Here is a 20,776-nt window from a genome sequence, read left to right on the forward strand (position 1 = left end):
CTCCCAAGAGGGACATCAATTTAGATGAAATTCTACTTGGGAGATGTACGTACAGTCTGTCATCAGGTTCAGCATAGTCTTTCCCCCTCTTCCCTCAGCCCTGTAGTACCCAGTTTTGAAGGGAGTTGCCCTCAGGATCTTGGGCAGAGAGGAAAGCAGGGTGGGCGGGGGGTGGTGGTGGTGGTGGTGTGCCAAGCTGTGAGTGTGGCCCGCCCCACTGAAAGGGCTGTTCCCCAGGCTCTTTCCTGACCTCTGGGATGGACCTGGCGGGGCTCCGTCTGGGAGGAGGGCAGTCATACTCACTCTTCATTGACGAAGATGAGTTCCAGGGGAGGTTGGCTGTTGTTTACATCGAGATCTACAGCCGCAAAGGAAAGCAGAAAGTGAGACATGGAGTCCGGACTTGACCCTGAAGGGCAGGGACTCCAGGCTGGGGCTGGACTAGGGGGACCCAGAGGCATGCAGGCTCCTGCTGGGCCTGGTGCCTGGCAACTCCCCTTCCCTCCTCTCTGAGGATGTGGTGAGACTCAGGGACACAGACAAAAGGCTGGGGTCCTGGGCTAATCCTTGAGCATCTAGGGGCAGGGAGCAGCAGAGGCTGCTGGAAGCAGGGCAGGAAGGAACAGCTGGGAATGGGGGTTACAGGGAGCCTCTGGATGAGCAGGGCTGGAGGTTGGGGGATAAAGGGCAGGGGATGGGGACATCAGAAGATGAGGGGAGGGAAGCAGGTGAGGGGGGGCGGTGGGAGCAGGTGCCAAGCTGGGCGGTGTCACTGGAGGAGGGGTGGAGTAGCGAGGGGGAGATGAACTCCAGCAAACTGTACTGATGGGCTCGGCCTCTTCGGCGCTGGGGTTGCCAGCCACGAGCTGCTCCTCCTCGGCACTGACCAGCTCCTGCAGCACGGCCTCCACGATGGGCATGACCATGGCGGTGGTGGACGTGTTGGAGAGCCACATGGACAGCAGCGTGGTGCAACACATGAAGCAGAGCAGCAGCCTGGAAGGCAGGGAGGGGCGTGGGGTGGGGGGACAGCCTCACAGCACGCCCACCCCCCCGGGCCCAACCTCTGACCTCGCAGGCTCCCTCAGGGCCTCCTACCAGCCCACAGGCGCTGGCGTTTATCCAGAACATTGGGGTTTTATGTCATACGTGGTACTCCCAGGGCTTGGCACAAGAGTAAACATTAAAGATGTAAAGATGTGTTGAATGAATGAAGCACACTTCATGGGCTAGTGTGGCCTTGGCATTCCACCCCGCCTCCACCCCCAAACATACACCACCAGAAAAAGCCCTTACTTAAGCAAAGAGTAGCTTCGGTCATAGGGTCACAGGACATGGACTTAACTGATTCCTCATCTCTCTGTGGAGAGAGCTTGGTGACATTAGCCTGGTGATGATGTGTGTTTCTTTGTGTGGGTATAAAGGAATTCTTTTTTGGCCCTTGCAGCCAGCAAACCTCTGAATACCTTCACATTCCTTGCTTTGCAGCCACGTCACCGTAGTTATTAGCGACCGAATAGAGATGAATGGATGGAGCTCATGGTTCTGCCCACTACCTGTTCCACTACTAACATGTGGAAAGCTTAGCCCTCAAAGGCCCCAGTGCTCAATTTCACTGTGTCCACTTTTTCAGGCTGGTATCTTAAAGAGTTGAGGCTTGGAGAAAGGCTATCAAAGATAACATCCAGGTTCTCCTTGACTTTGAAAACATGCTCTGTGTGTACAGATACAGTTCTCATTTCCATAGGAGAAGTCAACGTAAAGGTGTGGACCGCCTTAGGTGGGATCACTGACTGTGCAGGAGATGAGGGGAGGGAAGCATGTAGATGAGGGGGCTAGCATGTCCTATGGATCATGACTGGATAGGTGCCAGAGCCCCAGTAGAGCCTCTGTGTAGGCTGATGGAGACAAGAATTTGTCTGACTTGGACCCTCACCAGCAAACAGAGGGCCCCACAGGGTTGGGAGGTGTGGTGAACCGAGATGAGTGGAAACACAATGGGATAAAAATTCTCAAAGATGGTATTCAGGGGTTTTTAAGAGCTGCAGAGTCCAAATATCATGTGGGGAAGTGCCAAACTGTGTCCAGCAGGTCGAGTGTGGGGTGCAATATTAGATTATTATTGAGTTAGGGGGAATTACTCAGGTTATTACTCAGGGTATTACTGAGAATTATGCTGTGAGTTAAAGCTGTGGTTAAGTGGGAGACGGGAACATCTTTTGAATTATAACCTGTATTCATCTAATGACTAATGTTGAAAACGAATACCATATTATTTATTTACGCTCTGTTGGATTCCCAAAGGAGCCAGGGAAAAAGGGTTGCAAGAAAGTTGTAAGCTAGAAGGAGGTGAGGACAGTATTCCAAAGGGAAGGGCAGGGTTATTATCCAGCAGAGTGGGAGTGAGTTCACACAACACCTTCAGTCCTGACCTCCTACACATTCCCAAGTGCCCCTCCTGACAGCAAAGAGAGGAGACAGCTGAGGGACTGCAGACCAGGTCAGACGCCACATTTGACAGGCCTGTGGTCTGAACCAGTGACAACAAGAGCTGGGATGGATGGCAGGAAACTGCCACACCTCCTTAAATGACCAAGGAGACACCGCTTCCTTGTCCAGCCTGTTACCTGATACACCAGGAAAAAGGTTGGGAAACAGTTTTCGCTGGTCCATGTTGCTTTATTGAATGAGCCCCTTAGATGCTGTAACCTGCTGTACCAGGAGTCTCGGTTACTCGGGTTACTTAGATTGTGACAATAAGTAAGTAAGTAAGTGAAGCTGCTCAGTCGTGTCCGACTCTTTGCGACCCCATGGACTGTAGCCCACCAGGCTTCTGCGTCCATGGGATTCTCCAGGCAAGAATCCTGGAGTGGGTTACCATTTCCTTCTCCAGGGGATCTTCCCAACCCAGGGGTTGAACCCGGGTCTCCTGCATTGGAGGCAGACGCTTTAACCTCTGAGCCACCAGGGAAGACTGTGACAATAAAGGACACTAAAGTCTCCATTCCATGGTCCTCCCCCTCCGGAGGGAGCCTCGTGGCCCTGGTGTCCTCCCATCCCTTTTGGTAGAAAACCTCAAGTGGACATCCCTCTGACTGTCCGGGGGGCCCGCTGGGAGCTGGGGAGGTGTGCTAAGTGTGACTTACATGCCCGGCTTGGCTCCAGCCATCAGGACCATGCGCAGAGCAATGCGCTTGTGCAGGTTCCACTTCTCCACGGCCGCCGCCACGCAGATGACGCCCACCAGCAGCAGCGTGGTGTTCTTGAAGTACTCGCCCGCCACCTGCGGAGGCCAGGGTGGGTCACCCCTGCCCGACCCGGGGCCCAGCCCCCGTCCGACTAAACTCACTGTCAACTACAGGCTGGCAAGCAAGAAGCAGGGAGATGAGGTTTATTAAAACAGCTAGCTATGGTGTATATTACATATGTGGGCTTCCCTGCTGGCTCAGTGGTAAAGAATCCACCTGCCAATGCAGGAGACTGGGGTTTGATCCCTGGAGTTGGGAAGAACCCCTGGAAGAGGAAATGACAGCCCACTTCAGTATTCTTGCCTGAAGAATTCCATGGACAGAGGAGCCTGGTGGGCTACAGTCTCTGGGTCACAGAAGAGTCAGATATGACTTAGCAGCTAAACAACAACAACATTACATATATATGTTCTTCCTTGGGCGGGTCTGTGCTGCTTTGCTGTTAAGTTGCCAAGTCGTGTCCAACTCTTTGTGACCCCATGGACCACAGCACGCCAGGCCTCCCTGTCCTTCGCTATCTCCTGGAATTTGCTCAAGTTCATGTCCAGTGAGTCAGTGATGCTGTCTAACCAGCTCATCCTCTGCTCCCCTCTTCTTCTTTTGCCTTCAATCTCTCCCAGCATCAGGGGCTTTTCCAGTGAGTTGGCTTAGCACATTACAAAGATTATTTCATTCAATCCTGCCAATAACTCTATAGGGTAAATAGTCTTCTCCATTTTTTAAGAGATATAAAAAACACCCATTATGAATACGATTTCAAAAAATAAACATTAACAATTCTATCCTGTGAGTGAAGTGAAAGTCACTCAGTCGTGTCCGACTCTTTACGACCATGTGGACTATACAGTCCATGGAATTCTCCGGGCTAGAATACAGCCTATCCCTTCTCCAGGGGATCTTCCCAACCCAGGGATTGAACCCAGGTCTCCCTCATTGCAGGTTGATTCTTTGCCAGCTGATCCACAAGGGAAGCCCAAGAATACTGGAGTGGGTAGCCTATCCCTTCTCCAGCACATCTTCCTGACCCAGGAATCAACCCGGGGTCTCCTGCAATGCAGGCAGATTCTTTACCAACTGAGTTATGTCCTTAAAAATTATGAAAATAACCCTGGGTCTGTGCACTAATCTTATTTTCTTTAGCTTTTTATAAAACTATATTCATTTTCTTATTAGAAAAACACCTGTTCACTATGGAAAACTTTAAAATATAGAAAACTTAAATATAAAATTACCCTCAATCTTACTACTGTTAATACTGTGGTATATTTTCTTCAATTTTTAATGTCTATATAGATACATAATTGGATTTATATAGTATGTGCTGGCTTTTATCCTCCGTTTTTTCATTTGACATTGTACTTTGATCATTTTCTTTTGAGACTTAAGTTTACTGGAAAAATCCATGCTCCTGGCAGCATGAAGTACTATAGAATTTACTTAGCCATTTTCCTTTTGTTGAATATTTAAATTGATTTCTTTTCTTTCTTTGCTACAATGGAACAAAGAATAATTTTCTGCTTAAATCATTAAGCTTATATGAATGTGATTATTTCCTTAAGATAGAGTTCTTGAAGGTGTCTTTATAACTTGCCAAATAACTACAAAGTTCCAAAGGGTCCCAAAATGATAATAGTGCAAGGAATGTCCTACACTGTATCCATTTTTGTTTGTTTCTGAACCATTTGAAGGTTACATACATTTTTGGCCCTAAGTATTTCAGTGTTTATTTCCTAAGATTAGGGGTTTTCTCTCAAACAACCATAGTACCAGTTGCAGCTTCTCCTTGCATTTTAATAATGAGAAAATTGAGACTGAGTCCTGTTCAAAGATGTTTCCTATGTTTGGGGTCCAGGACCATCTCTTCATTGATCCCCTCCCTTGGAATATTCTCTTCTTATCTCTGCTTTGATGAGACTTCAAAGCCAGTTCAGGCCTGGTGTCCCCCAGAAAACCTTCTGTGTGCCTCTAGCCTCTGGCTCCAGAACATTCCTTGTGGGTCCTATTAACTCCACACGCATCACAGAGCACACAGGGCAATGCTCAAATTGTTGCTTCATGCTTGCACTGTTTATCTTTTTATGTGTACCTCGCTTGTCTCTTTGGAGAAGGCACTGTCACCCCACTCCAGTACTCTTGCCTGGAAAATCCCATGGACGGAGAAGCCTGGTAGGCTGCAGTCCATGGGGTCGCTAAGAGTCGGACACGACTGAGCGACTTCACTTTCACTTTTCATTTTCATGCATTGGAGCAGGAAATGGCAACCCACTCCAGTGTTCTTGCCTGGAGAATCCTAGGGACGGGGGAGCCTGGTGGGCTGCTGTCTATGGGGTCACACAGAGTCGGACACGACTGAAGTGACTTAGCAGCAGCAGTCAGTTAATTCTCTTAACTGAATTCTAGGCTGCAAAAGGCCAAAGAACATGTTTCTATATCTCTTAACACCTAATAGGATAAATTGCAAAAGCAGACACTCAGTAAATACTGAGTCACATACAAGAGAGTTGTTCCCAACAATGGGACCATGATATAAACTGAAAGGAAAAGATATAGAAAAGCTTAACTCCTAACTTAGAAACCCTCTTAAAGTGAGAAAACAATAACACTTCTGACTGCAAGAAAAATCAAAACTGAACAGGGAAGGAAATGCAGATATAGTCAATTCTGTGATGTTTGAAGTAGATGGAATTTACATAACCATAGTGTTGAAATTTGATTATTGAATTATATGCCTGTACTGAGAGATGGAGGAGAATTGGGTGATGTGAGAATACAAAATCCTCATTGACTATAATCAGAAGACAACTGATAATGTCTAAAAGTGGTAACAATTAATATGTGTGTGTTAAGTCGCTTCAGTCGTGTCCAACTCTTTGTGATCCTGTGGACTGTAGCCCACCAGGTTCCTCTGTCCATGGGATTCTTCAGGCAAGAATACTGCAATGGGTTGCTATGCCTTCCTCCAGGGGATCTTCCCAACCCAGGGATCGAACCCACCTCTTTTATGTCTCCTGCTTTGGCAGGCAGGTTCTTTACCATTAGCGCCACCTGGGAAGCTACAATTAAAATAGGAAAGTCATATAGGACTGTGGCACTTAATACCAGAAGAAGCAATTAGGAAAGTTAAGTTTTTGGCTCTGGGTTGGGGGAGGTCCGTGGAAGAGACAGCTATTTTTTTTATTATGATCTTTTTCAATATTATTTGATTTTTTTAACCCTGCTAGGAGCATTTTGGTAAGATAAGAGCTGCTCCAGAAGGCAGCCTGCTCCATTTCCCTCTTCTCTCTTGTTCCCCCACGGAGATTTCCTTGTGTCTGACTGATGAGTTCTGTGCTGCAGAAGGACCATCTTTCCTCTCTGACCATTTGCTGGAAGAAAAGCCCTGTGCTTCTGGTTAACCCAGCCCTTGTGGACACTGTCACTAATTCTCCTGGAGGAGGGAGAAGCTCTGCTGAGCTTGTGACTCGGGAGGAGAGTGCCCTCTGGGAGGGGCAGGGAGTGCTTGGACCCTGACGGTGGGTGGAGGTGCTGCCCCCTCGCGGGAGGTGGAAGCACTGCTGCGAAGGCCGGGGGTGCTGAACTGGACCTTCCTCAGGGCCCGCTCATGGTCCCAGGCAGCTGAGAGGCAGCTTGATGGTGGAATCAGTGTTTCCCTTTCCTCTGTTGATCAAGGAGGGAGACCTGCAGCAGGTCTGAGGCACCGCTAGACCTGGGCGATGGTCCCCCACTGGCCCCATGACTCATGGCCCTCTGTGAAGCTTCTAAAGACTCAGTGCTCCCAGGGTTACTTTCCGAGAGGACCGACTGACAGACAGCCTTTCGGTTTTCTGCCTCTTTGGCACAAATCCTAATAGAACTCCAGTTTGTGATGGCCTTTCAGGAGGCTCAGAGCCTGCACAATCGGTGGGGCTACTTTCTCTGGGTTCCTCTCAAAAGGGAGGAGAAAGGAATCAACCCGTGTAGAGTGCCTTCTGCATACCAGGAATGTTACCCAAAGAGGTTAGGGAAGAGGTTCTAGGGTCCCCGATGTGAGGGGTGGAGTCGAGATATCAATCCAGGTCCCTCTGAATCTAAAGCTACCATGCGACATGCCTTTCATGGCAGCCAGCTGAAAACCACTCATCTAATTCAACCCCAGGGGAAATTCTTGGTCCCCCAGACAGCATGGGCCAGCCCATATTCCTTATCTTTATTCACAATCACAGTCCTGACGCCGGCCCCAAATACCTGGGCCTGGTCCAATGGCAGCCCCAGGCTCAGCTTTAGCGGGATAGTTGTTAGTTGTTTAGAAAACAACTGTGCTGTTTTCTCACGTGGTGTTCGGTGGGCTCAGGTCTGTTCAGATGTCCCCCTCCCCACTGTGAGTGATGCCACGTGCTTGGTGATTTAGCCTGGGTGTGGTCTGTGATTATGAGATAGTGCATCAAGTGGGGAAGAGCGAGGGCTCTCAAGTCAGCCAGGACTTGGCTGTGTGACCCTGGGCAAGTTATTCAACCTCTCTGGGCTTCATTTCTCTCATCTAAAAAAATAAATGGGGACTCTATGACTCCCAGTCTTTGGTAAAGCTGTTGTGAAGATGAAATGACACGTGCAAACCAGCTAGCCTGGCCCGCCACCTTGACAGCTGGGGTTCCTGGTGGTTCTCCTGTTACTCAGTGGTCCCACAGTCCAGGTCTGTGGACACTGGCACACAGAGAAGGCTGAGGCACAGTAAATAAAACCCTGTCTGGTGGTGGCGTCTGTTAGTTTTCTAGCCCGCTGATTTTTCTTTTACAATAAAATCTTGGTTATTCAGAACCCCTCTGGGAGTTCCAGGATTCTTAAGGATTAATCATTTTCTAAAATGTGTTGCATCCTCACATTTGCCATGAGCCTTCCTTTCCGCACTATCTAATTTCCAAGACTAATATTCTGTGAGTTGGGAAACTAGATAACAGAAATCGTCAGAACTATGTGCAAAGAAAAATTAGATTCTAAGATGAGAGCTCCTCCTATGGCTAGAGTACGTGGATTCTGTGACATTTATGTTGGCAGTGTTACTGCCTTACTGCTTTTCTGCTCTGTGGTTTTTCTTGGTGTGCCAAAACCCTGGGCTTGGAGAGCAGAGGTATTTCCGGACAGTGCTTAAGAAGAGATGGGCTCAAAGAGACAGCTTTGAAAAGGTGGAGCAGAGGATAGTAAGCTCAGGTTCTGGAGTTAAGATGACCTGGGTTCAAATGCCTGCACCCACAGATGGTCTGGGACCAAACACTGAACCCAGATACCCTCATCACTCTGTGTAGTAATACCCAACACTTTGAAACCATCATATGTGTGCCTTAAGTAAAATGATGCAGGAAAGGCCTGGCCTATAGGAAGTCCTCAGAAAAGGCCCATTATTATTGTTAAATGAAGTGAAAAGATGAAATGCTTCAAGATGAGATTCAGGGTCAGGAATCAGGTATGCCAGCATGACCATGTAGAGGAAGAAATGAAATAAGAAGGAGCAAGGTGGATTTCAAAGAAAAAGATTCTTCCAAACTTTCTTAAGTGAAGGGTGAGGACATCTCTAGAGTTTTCTAACCCAGCCTGGACTGAGAGGCACAAAGACCTAAGTAGTGAGCAGTGCAGTCTACTAATGAACTAGTTCATTGTTAGTGAATTGCAGGTGAGATCTCTTAGTGATGAGCTTTTAAAAACATCACTCTCTTTGGATTGGGATTATTTATTGCTCTCTAGATATGTCAGGTTTTAATTGTTTTTAGAAAGCTGTTGCTGTTGTTCTTTAATAGGAAGAGGGCAGTTGTGGCTTTAATCATAGTAGTCTGAGGAGAACAGAAATCTGGATGTTGATCTTGGTTCGGTGCTTTTCTCACTAAGAACATCATCAAGGGCATCGTCAGGAAGAAAGACAGAGATGGACCAACCGATCATTCGTGAAGATGAGCTGGGCACTCTGATGCACACTTTCTCACTCAGAAAGCTTTTAACATCCTCACAACTCCCCATGAGGCAGGTACTTCTATTGTTCTGATTTTCCAGGTGAGTAAAATGGTTTCAGTTTAGAGAGGTTACAGGGAAAGAAAAGAATGTTGCCCATTCCAGTTCTATAAGGATCAAGCCCTTAGCTCCTGCAGTCATGCACCCTGAGGGGAATGCAGGATGGAGAAAAACAGGAAGCCTCTGTACTTTGGGTATTGGCCCTAAATAGTTAAGATGGGTATCTAAGGAATCATTTCAATGGCTCCAGATTCTTATATCTTCTCGTAAATAGAAAAGCACTAAAATCATTAACTGGAGATGTCTGTTCTGATTAGCAGTAGTCTTCTGATGTTTGACTACATGTTTCTTTTTTTTCCCAGAAAAATAAATTCATATATTTCCTGGCTCCTGCCTCAGCTCTTTGGAGCAGTTCCTCAGTAACCCAGGCTGTCTCCCAGGCCATAGTCCTCAGTAAGGTACCCAAATAAAACTTAACTTGCAACTTTCATTTCAGCCAACACACAATTTGCTCAAGACTAGGTAGTGACAACACTGGATTCAAACTCAGATCTTCCTTGCTCCCACCTTGGACCCTGACCCTACCATGTTGCCACTGTCCCTGCTCATGGTGGTGACAGCCAGAACCTGGCCAGATGTGTGGATCTGACTGTGTCCTGACATGGGCACGGGTGGCACTGCACGGGTACTGTCAGAAATGCAGCTGCTCAGTACCCTGCTGTTGGCTGCGCACACCCAAGCTCTCCTTGCAGGTCGGCTGGGGGTGAGCCTTGTCACATATCGGGAAGGTGGCAGTCCCCCAGAAGATTGGTGGTGGTCGTTGGAGATGGGCCTATATTGAGGCTCTTTTGGTTCATCTGAACAATTTGCAGTGAGTCCAGGATGGGATCCTGGGCAGGTTCCCCTCAGCACTGAGCTAAGCCCATCAGAGCTGGAGACTTCACGGCATCATCCCAACCACCTCCCTGGCAAAGAAGCTATGTCCAGTGTAGCTGCCTCTCTGCCCTTCCCTGGGGGCAGGAATGCTGATTCTACTGGTTAAGTCTGTGCAAGCTCAGACACCCTCCTAACCACCTGTTTGTATTCCCTGAGGACAGAGGTGTGCAAACTACTCGCTGCCGCTGAAACCTCAAGGGCTGCTGTGGGAATGGGGTGGCCACAAGCTGTTGCAGTGGGCCCAGGCAGCCAGGGCTCTGAGCCCTCATGACCAATCAGAGTAGGACTTCCTCTTCCATCAGTTTCATATATTGATTCTCCTAAGATTTAGTTTCAAAAAAAGGTTTCGTTACTTAAAAAAAACATGCTTTGCAAATCTTACCCTGCTGCTGCTGCTGCTAAGTCACTTCAGTTGTGTCCGACTCTGTGCGACCCCATAGACGGCAGCCTACCTGGATCCCCCATCCCTGGGATTCTCCAGACAAGAATACCGGAGTGGGTTGCCATTTCCTTCTTCAATGCATGAAAGTGAAAAGTGAAAGTGAAGTTGCTCAGCCGTGTCCGACTCTTCGCGATCCCATGGACTGCAGCCTATCAGGCTCCTCTGCCCATGGGATTTTCCAGGCAAGAGTACTGGAGTGGGGTGCCATTGCCTTCTCCGAAACCCTACCCTAGGGAAGGCTAAAGCAGAGAGACCCAGATGGATGCTGACCTGGCCGGAAGTCAGCCCAATGCCTGCAGAGCTTAGAAGTGCTGACTTACCAGGTGCCCCTAGTTTCTGCTGTTGCTGTGGAAACACTGGCTTGGCCTCAAAGGGCTGCAAGATCTGTAGGTTCCTGGGTTTTGGGCCCCCCTTGTGGTCTGGGCATGGGCTCAGCTCTGGGCTGTGTCTGAACGGCTGTGGGTGATGGGCATCTGATAAACAGATGCTCAGTTTATCCTCACAGGCTTGTATATGTTGAGGGGGAGGGAATAGGATGGGAGGTCAAGGGGGCGGGGTGTCAGCCTTTATAGTAAGCAGAGGCCAGAAAGGCAGAGTAGAGAGTGGCATATGAAATGCCCCCAGATTTAAACAAACAGTCAGGGTCTGGGCACCGGTCAGGAATTGGTGGGTCAGAAAGATCAGAAGCCAATAGGGAAGCAGATTTCAGGATATCAGACTCTAGCATTACTTGGCTGTAGAGGCTGTTTTGTTTTTACAGCTGGAGCTGCCTTGCCTCTTCTCTGGCCCTGGCAGGAGCTAGAATCTAAATGGGAGTTGCTAGAGGCCTGCAGTGTAGGCCACTGAGACAGCAGAGGGCGTGTGTGTGTGTGTGTGTGTGTGTGTGTGTGTGTGTCTGTGTGTGTGTGTGTGCGTGCACACGCGTGTGCACATGTGTTTGGTGGGTAGATAGAGAGCAGGTGTAATCACTACCAGAAATAGTTTCTGACCCTGGGCACTCCTGAGACTCTTTCCAAGCCTCAGTATTCAAACTATGCCATTTAGTTCCCCAGAGCACCCCTGGGCCCCCATCTCTATGCCATTCTCCTATAAACAGTGACTCTCAGCTCACTTGATTGACACAGGTACTGTTCTCGGCTACAGTAATACATTAGAAGGGCTTAGAGGACTTTCAAGGCAGATATGATGATAGTAACGAGAGTCACAATGCAAGCAAAGCAAGCAAAAACATGCCAAAAAACAAATCTGAAATACAGAACTGAGCTCTGGGCACCAGCAAAGGGGAGCAGTGGCTGGGTGCTTACAAGCTTGAGAGAATCCTAAAGTCAGAGGGCCCTTAGAGCCCAGGCCCTCCCCCAGGGAATGGTGTCTACCTCTAATGTCCCTGATTCAGTCAGCCAGCTTTTGCCTCTGGGGACAGGAACAACAGGACCCCATGGGGTCCCCACTTCAGAGTCTCCCCTCTCAAAGAGGGGAATCTCCCTTATGCTGCTTTGCCTCTGGTTCTGGTTTGGCCCCTCTGAGCTTGGTGTGTTGGGCTGCACAAGCCAGGAATCATGCCCTTCTCGAGGCCTCTCTTCCTTTCTCATGTGACTCAGCTAGATTTTAGACATCTCGGGTACCCACCTCTGAATGAGTAACTTATCCAGAATTTACTGCCCTGGACAGTGAACATAACAGTCACTTATAGAGGATTAAGAGATAGGCTCCTCTGACCACAGGATTTTCCAGGCAGGAATACTGAAGTGGGTTGCCATTTCCCTCCTCCATGGTTTTTCCTGACCCAGGGATCAAACCAGGGTCTCCTGTACTGCAAGCGGATTCTTTACCGACTGTGCCGCCAGGGAAGCCCATTAAGAGGAACAGTGCATGTAAAGGACCTCTGCACTTTGGCAGCCACCTTGGATGGAAAGCTTACACCGAGGCTGTACTCAGCTGAAAGCCAGGTTCTTTTTCACACAAACTGCTGACACTCATCCTTATTAAACTTCATTTTGCCAGTCCCAGTCCATTGCCTCTTCCTGGCAGCATTGATTCTGTCACTGTACATTAGCTGGTCCATCCAGCTTTGCGTCATCTGCAATCCCAGTAATATGCCTTTCATATTTTCATTTGTGTTCTCTCTCCAGCACGATGCCAACATGTTATGAAAGATCCTTTAAGTGCAGCTATTCAACCAGTACTCAAGCTACTCAACCGTGCTATTATCCAGCCCACATGGGCTCCTCTGATTGAGAAATTTTTATCCCTGGAAATACTGAAGGCTCCAAAGAAAAAGTTAATTTATGTTCAGCAACTTCTGTTTAAAAGACTGGGAAATTGTAAAGCTTTATGGAAAGACTTCAATCAAAAAGCAGTCAGTATACATTTTGGGCACTTGATAATCAAGGGTAAATTTCACTTATCTAGAACATTCTCTCATGGGAAATTGTGTAAATCCTCTGCAATGCCAATAATAGTGTCATACTGCATAGAGTCTTCTGTGTTACTCCATGTGGTTTATACTTTCTCTCTACTAGACTAGAATAGAAACTTCTCAAGGTCAGGAGCCATTTCTGTCTCTTTTCAGCACCTGAGTTCAGCTGAGAGAGGACAATCTAAGCTTTGCACAGTGACCTCTTAACCTGCAGACTGACAATCCATCACTGTAAAATTTAGCCACTTATATGCACACACATCCAGCCCCAGTGGGAAACCCAAAGCATTAGCTATGAGATTCAAGAAGGCAAAAATATATTTCGCTTTCATTTTTTATCACCTGCAAGGTATCTGTAACATCCCACAGTGCACACAGCAAGTATAGCACTCAGAAAAAAAATTTTTCTGAATGTTGACTGAATAACCCAAGAGACAGAAGCCACAGATTCAGGGTCACACTGATCCTAGTCACTCGCCTTCCTTCACATGGAGAGTACACTGCTGACACACACCATCAGGAACACTGCAGTGGAGAAACATTAACAGAGGCTGGCGTGAGAGTGGACCGGATGAAAAAGACATCGTAAATCCTAGAAGGGCTGAAGCTGGGTGGAGACAGGACATAGAAGGTGCGCAGCTGGGTGGAGAGACGATACGTCTACGGCAAGGTTTTAATCTGATGCTCTCCTTTACCATTTAAGGGACAGACGAACCCATTTGCACAGATGAACCCATTTGCAGGGCAGGAGTAGAGACACATGTAGAGAATGGACATTTGGGCACAGTGAGGGAAGAGAGCATAGCATTAACGTATATACACTGCCATGTGTACAGGAGATAGCCAGTGGGAAGCTACTGCAAACCACAGGGAACTCAGCGCGCTGCCCTGTGACGACCTGGAGGGGTGGGAGGGAGGTTCAAGGGGGAGGAGATATATGTATATACACATATATGTTGTTATTTGTATCCATTGCTGTTGTTGTACAGCAGAAACTAACTCAACGTTGTAAGGCAATTATACTCCAACTAAAAAAATCAAAGGACAAAGATATCAGGACGGTCCCAAAGGAAGGGACCAACGCATTTAGTGTTGGAAAGGTTTTGGAAAGGCTTCATCCAACAGGGTAACTGCCTAGGATTTTAAAAGCTTAAAGGATTGGAGAGAACTTTCTGAGGTGGAAGGGTGGCCTGAGTCCTGGCAAGGGGCTGGGAAAGCACAGGTGGGTTTAGGGAGTGAGAAATGGATGCTGTATCTGAAGAGGGGGGTTCCTGTAGACCCCCATCTCATTTTTCCCAGAAAGCTAAAGCACGTGCTGGTATAGGAGATAAGTCAACGGCTGAGGAATAGATATGTTCTCTGTCTGCAAAGTCAACAGGCTCACACAGGGTTATCACCCATGTCCTGTACCCAATTGGCATTTCCTTTAATCTGAGTTTAAAAGGCTAGCTAAACAGATTATATTTGGTCTAAACTGCACCCTGGAGCCCAGCTGTTAAATATCATCACCAACCAAAGCCACTTTATCAGGCCAATGGGGTAGAATTTTTCACCTCAAATGATAAAACTGGCTCCCTGGCTCTTCCAGTGTTTTCCATCTCTAGCTCCAGCAATAACAACACCTAATCTCTCCCCAGACAGTCTCCTTTTTCTCCTTACAAAGTGCCATTGCCTTTGAAAACAACTGCCTCCCTAGACTCCTTATGGGTTGAGCCTTCCTACCAGTGCGGTGGGCAGACCCTAGGATGAATTGTTGCCTAGCAACATCCCTAGTTTGTGGAGGGGCTGATTGGCCCACCAGTCTGTAGGATCCTGCTGCAGGAAGCCCTTGGAGAAATAGAGACATCATCTGCTTTAAGGTTGCAGCATGCTGTTGGCTTTTGGGCTGCCTGTAGTGAAATACAAAGATATTAGTTTTTAAATGAATAGCTAGCTCACTTTTAAAATGTTACTTAAGTTTCAATTCTTTCTGTAACTTTTTTTCTCTGCTCTCTACTTTCACCTTCCGACACACTGGCTTTTTTTTTTTTTTTTTGATTCATTGGCTTTTGCTGTCACAATTTTGAAGAGAAACCTGCCAGACAAGTTCATACTTTTCTCTTAAGAAAAGTAATATTGACGCTTGTTCTTTTAGGCATGCATATAGACCTGAACTACCTCCTCTCTTTCCACAAAGGAAGGGGGGCAATTGGAGAGACTGGCTAGTGCTTCAGGTCCCAGGCGAGTTTTATGTGGGTCCCAGGATACTGGCGTTAGACCCATTTCAGGAATCAAAGCACTGCTGAGCGTTTGGGGGATCGTACCCTTTTTGGAGAGTCTGAAGCTGTTACAACTACTAAATGCCAACCAACCAACAAACTAACGTACTAACCATCCCTAAACCAAAATGTTGCAAACCAAAAAGAGCCAAATAAAAACTGGCCAGTCGAGTCCATCCCGTAGAAGGACATGTTAGTTTGTAGTCAGGTACAGCAATTAGTTGCTCTGTTCTGTCTGACTCTTCACGACCCCATGTACTGTAGCCCACCAGGCTCCTCTGTCCATGGAATTTTGTAGGCAAGGATACTGGAGTGGGTTGCCATTCCCTTCTCCAGGGGATCTTCCTGACCCAGAGATTGAACCCAGGTCTCCTACAGGATGTGACTAACTGCAGTTAGAGGGAGCCTAATTTTATCTTTGGACTTTCACAAAAAGTTGTTATTCATGGTTAAGGCATCCTATGGACCCAGGTTCATTATTCCTTCCTCATATCACACAAGTGAAGAGTTATACAGTTCTTAGTAGTAACTCATCATGAAGCTATGTAGTACTTAATGGGGTATTTTTCTGACTGTACAGTAAGCAAGTACATAGACTGAAATCTAATAGGTATGAGTTTGAATCCAATTCTGCTGTTTCCTACTATGTGATCTTAACTCTGAACATCTTTCCTCATTCTGTAGAATGGAAATATTAAATGTCTGTCTGGTAGAGCTCTTGGGAGTATTAACTAATACAGTACTTCTGAGATTGTGCCTGAGTCTTAGCAGGCATTCAAACAATAGGTCCCTTTCCTCTTTTCTTCTGAGCCTCTGTCCTTAACTAACCTCTACATTCAATCTTCAGAAACCCTAAGCAGGGACCAGGTGCTATAACGAGATAGTCCAAATGGAACCAGGTGTTAATGAATGAGGACCGTTCTTCATCTTGCTCTTGGTGTCTGGCTGTGATATTCTTCTTTCCTATTTGTGGGAGGCTTAACTGTTTGCCTTCAAATCTGGCACCACTCTGGGCTTCCTGTTGACAATTTCTGTCAGGATGCCAGAGAGAGTGAACAGAGGGCAGAGTCTAGGTAGACAGCAGTCAAGGAAAGAATATGCAGTAATCCTGAGTTGGGGAAGAAGAGGGGGACATGTTTTTTAGAGGAACTGAATGAAGACATTGTCAGGCCTCAGGGAAACATGGTAAGTTTCTCTGTCGGCAAGCATTTATTGAGCCCCTGCTCCACAGAGGCTCAACTTTATCATGAGATTCCAAAGACCCGAGACCTGACTCCTCTTTTGAGTGTTTAGAGTCTAAAGGGACAATTGAAAGACAGAGAAAGGAATAGGGAGCAATCTGGTTGAATGTGCCAATCACATGGTTCCTAAAGGTTTTCAGGTTGAAGGAGCATTTGGATCCAAAAGGCTTCCTGAAAGTGGCAGTTCAAGGGAGATGCAGGTCATGGGTTGAAGGAAAGGGATCCAGAAGAGCAGGTGCAAAGGCTTAGTGCTAATGGGTTGGTCCAGAGGGTGAAAGAAGCCCCTCCTCAACGCTCTGTGAATCTCCCTTCACCTCCAGCCCACTCTCACTGGCCCGGCAGGGACCAGGCAGGGGCCACCAGTGGTCTAACCTCGCTGGATCGCAGGACTCCGAAGAACGGGTAGAGGAAGGCAGGCACCAGGGCTGCAGCTCCAAGAGGCACTGCCTCGGACACCCAGTACACGGCGGTCACGATCAACACATAAGCACATGAGGCCTCCTGGAAGGGGAGGAAAGTGGGTGGTTAGAGACAGCATTGCCACCGAGAATCCAAAGGAGGGCCGGGGCAGAGGCAGCGGTCACACAGACGTCAACACGGGCGCTGGCACACAGTCCTGGGTGGGGGTGGGTGCAAAGCTGGACTTGGCCAGAGGAGTTTGCTGGATTGTTGTTGTTTAGTCACTAAGTCATGTCCGATTCTTTGTGACCCCATGGACTGTAGCCCGCCAGCCCCCTCTGTCCATGAGATTTCCCAGGCAAGAATACTGGAGTGGGTTGCTATTTTTTCCTCCAGAGGATCTTTCCGACTCAGGGACCGAACCCACATCTCCTGCACTGTTAGGTGGATTCTTTACCAATGAGCCTCCAGGGAAGCAGTTTGGTGGGCAAGTGCCATCATATTATGGTGGGTGAAGGTATGGCTGCTCCTTGGGGAGATTGATGTCTGGCACGTGGTTTGCATGGGTTTGCGACAGGGAGGCCCCTGGACAGTCATGCTATCACGGCTCTATTGGTCCCTGAAACTGAGCAGGATAGGGACAGAAATTAACTGCAGTGTCCAGATCCAAGATCGTATATCATAAAGGTATGTCGTATATCATAAAGGAGTTCATACGGAATATTTTGGTGTCAAGCTGACCAGATGCTAGAAGTTCTTGGGGGTGGCTGAAGGCAGAGATCGATTTGTGTAACTGGTTCACATGTGAATTCTCAAACTGGGCCATTTGAAGCTGGATCACTCCTGGCTGGGGGGTGAGGGTGGGGCTGGGAACTGTCCTGTGCCTTGTAAACCATTTAGCAGCACCCTTGGCCTCCGCCCACTAGATGTCAGCAGCACCTCCCCAGTTGTGACAACCAAAAATGTGTGTGTGTGCTCAGTAGCACACCAGGCTCCTGTGTCCATGGGATGTTCCGGGCAAGAATACCGGCGTGGGTCGCCATGCCCTCCCCCAGGAGATCCTCCTGACCCAGGACTGAACCTGCGTCTCCTGCATTGCAGGTGGACTCTTTACTGCTGAGCCACCAGGGGAACCTAAAAATGCCTCTGGACATTCCAGACGTCCCTTGGCAGTGGGAGAAGGGGGGAATTGTCCTTGTTGAGAACCAGTGCCCTAACCAGTCTGGGACTTTATTCTGCTTGACTGATACACATGGAAACATCCTCCTGACAAAAGGGAATAAGACTGCTCTCTGCCTGGAAGGGAGGGCCTGGAAATTCACCAGGGTTTTTCCCAGCCCACCTGCTTTGTTATTTGAACAGCCTTGGGGTGCACAGAATAATAATAATAAAGTATAATATTCTTATAAAAAAAATTAGAGCTCCAGTGAGGCTGGTTGCCAGTAATGGTGCTGATTAATGGTGGTGGGAAAGGTTTCTGTCTAAAGGCCTTAACCATGGACTCTGGAGGGCCCTGAGTAGAAGATCCAAGCAGGCTGTGGATTCCTCTGTTTATACCTAGTTCTAAACCATCTGGGCTCAGGTCTGACCTCCCCTGAGGCTGGCTGGCGATCAAGGAACCTGATAAACCTTGTTCTGTTTATCTCTCCCTTGGGTTCAGAACAAGTGTCCTCAGACGCTTACACAAAAGTTACAAAAGGTCGCTGTGATCAGTGAGGGGCGTCAGGGGAGATTAATCCAGCCTGGCTGGATGGGACCTTGCTCCCTCCTGATATGCATGGATTAGAGGGCTGGGGTTTGAGAAATGGGAACTGGGCCCAGCAATTGTTGACTGGGGCTCCCACTGAGGTTTCCTCTGGGGCCAGAATTCAGAGAGAAGTTAAAACTTTTGGAAGTGCTGATAAGACAACACAACTAATACTGGCGGGGGCGGGGGAAGAAAAGGCTCCCTTTGAAAAAGATTGCAACTTACAGACATGCTCCCTTTATTGCAGAAATAAAAATACCTAAAGGGGTTCAAAGTTCTTCAGCCCACCTGAGCTCACTCGTTTCCATTTCCTTTCTGGGAAAGAAACGGAATGGCAGGTGTTGATTCTAGTTGATGAAAAGGAGATAGAATGTCTTTCTCTCTCTGAGAAGCCCTTATTCCTCCTGAAGAAACTTCAGTTCTTATGCCTTCATCATTACAGGTCCAGGAATGAAGCAGGGGGTGTGGGGGCGGGGCGGCATGCAGAGAGAGAAAGCACTCGAGAGTGCCATTTCCTTCTACCACGCACCATTTTGGTTTGAATTAGGAGAATTTAGATAAGCCAAGGTAAACTTTTTGATTGTAACTACGGTTAGGAATTAGAACAGGTTACTGGAGGAAGTGACCAAGCCACCTTCATTCAGCAGTATTAAGAACAGGATAAACTGCCATCTTTTTTTTTTCTTTTTTAAGCTGTGTCTCACTGCACGTGGGATCTTACTTCCCCAACCAGAGATCAAACATGTGCCCCCCTGCATTGGAATCAAGGAGTCTTAATCACTGGACCATGAGGGAAGTTTCTCCTGCCATCAATTTTTAAAAATAGCGTTTTGTTTTTATTTTCTATGTATTTTTATATTCATATTCACGAGCTTTTTCTCCTTTTGCACTCAGTCACCCAGTCGTGTCCGACTCTTTGCTACCCTGTGGACTGTAGCCCACCAGGCTCCTCCGTCCATGGGATTCTCCAGGCAAGAATACTGGAGTTGCCACATCCTCCTCCAGGGGATCTTCCGGACCCAGGGATTGAGCCCATGTCTCCTGCATTGGCAGGCGGGTTCTTTACCACTAGTGCCGTCCTGCCCGGCTTCAGTGTCCCAGTGGGATAAAAGTTATATCCAACTCCCAGACTAAATTCTCAAAAGCCCTTGCAATCATTTATGACACCAAATAACCAGACCTCAAGCTCTCCTGCCATCATTTTTATCTGAACTTTCCTTAGAGTTTTCTAACTTTCATTAGAAGAATTCACATAAATTTCCTTTTGCTTCTTCTCAACCATTTCAAAATTCAGCAAGAAAGCTTATATGTGATAACCCAGAACACTCTGTGTGTCCCTGCATCTGGTCTAGGGTCCGGCAGGTTACTCAGTCCGTGTTGGGTGAACTGAACTCGGCTTCTCTGCTGGCTAGCAGGTCTCTCTTATCTGCTGAAGAAAATGTTCTGGAAGCCCCCGCCCCTTATCACTGCCCCTGGTCAGCAAGTATGTATTGGTATGTATTCACGCAGTGCCTTTAAGAGAGTGTTGCCAGTTCTTCTTGGCTCCTGTTTACAAACAAGGGAGTGAGTTCAAAAGTGGTGTCTCCCCACAGCAGATGCTTCCTGACTCTGCTGCCAACTGGTGCTTGCATCTGCTCCTTTCCCCACAGTTCGACCACCTCAATGAAACCCCACTGGAAGGAGCTTGAGGTCTGGTTATTTGGTGTCATAAATGATTGCAAGGGCTTTTGAGAATTTAGTCTGGGAGTTGGGTATAACTTTTATCCCACTGGAACACTGAAGCCGGGCTTAGTTATGGATGCACCCCCCGGCCCCCGCTTCCTCTTCTGTCATATGGAGGTCCGAGTCTGGGCCTCTGGCTCTAGAGAGCTGGGCAAGAAAAGCAGGGAGGTCCTTCTAATCCCTTCCGAAATGTAGCTGTGGCTTGTCCTTTGGAAGGACCATGAGAACTGCAGGCCAGGACCTTCTGCCTAGGTCACTCCTCTCAGCTCCAGCACAGGGAAAACAAGGCCGTTTAGGAATCTCAAGGATTAAATATCAGAATGTAAGTGTGAGGCAAGGGGGCTGAAGTGACGGGAGCCAGTCTCTGCAGTGGCTTGTGCCAGCTGTGGTG

The 20,776-nt window shown here is 47.8% G+C and overlaps 1 protein-coding gene and 1 non-coding gene across 3 annotated transcripts in view; both read right to left on the bottom strand.

Moving 5' to 3' along the window:
- SLC13A4 (solute carrier family 13 member 4) overlaps positions 1 to 20,776 on the bottom strand; it is a 43,098-nt gene that overhangs the window by 19,383 nt on the left and 2,939 nt on the right. For both annotated transcript variants that reach the window (XM_042248883.2, XM_027968846.3), the window contains exons 2-5: positions 16,890 to 17,018; positions 3,147 to 3,283; positions 824 to 996; positions 304 to 358 (exon numbers count right to left, since the gene is read on the bottom strand). In XM_042248883.2, the coding sequence (XP_042104817.1) occupies positions 304 to 358; positions 824 to 996; positions 3,147 to 3,283; positions 16,890 to 17,018 (494 nt within the window). The remainder of the gene's footprint in view (positions 1 to 303; positions 359 to 823; positions 997 to 3,146; positions 3,284 to 16,889; positions 17,019 to 20,776) is intronic.
- On the bottom strand, positions 2,900 to 2,971 carry TRNAW-CCA (transfer RNA tryptophan (anticodon CCA)). Its single transcript has one exon. It is a non-coding gene; the product is annotated as a tRNA-Trp (tRNA).

The sequence above is a fragment of the Ovis aries genome, chromosome 4 (genome assembly GCF_016772045.2).
Source record: "Ovis aries strain OAR_USU_Benz2616 breed Rambouillet chromosome 4, ARS-UI_Ramb_v3.0, whole genome shotgun sequence".
Taxonomy (NCBI): Eukaryota; Metazoa; Chordata; class Mammalia; order Artiodactyla; family Bovidae; genus Ovis; species Ovis aries.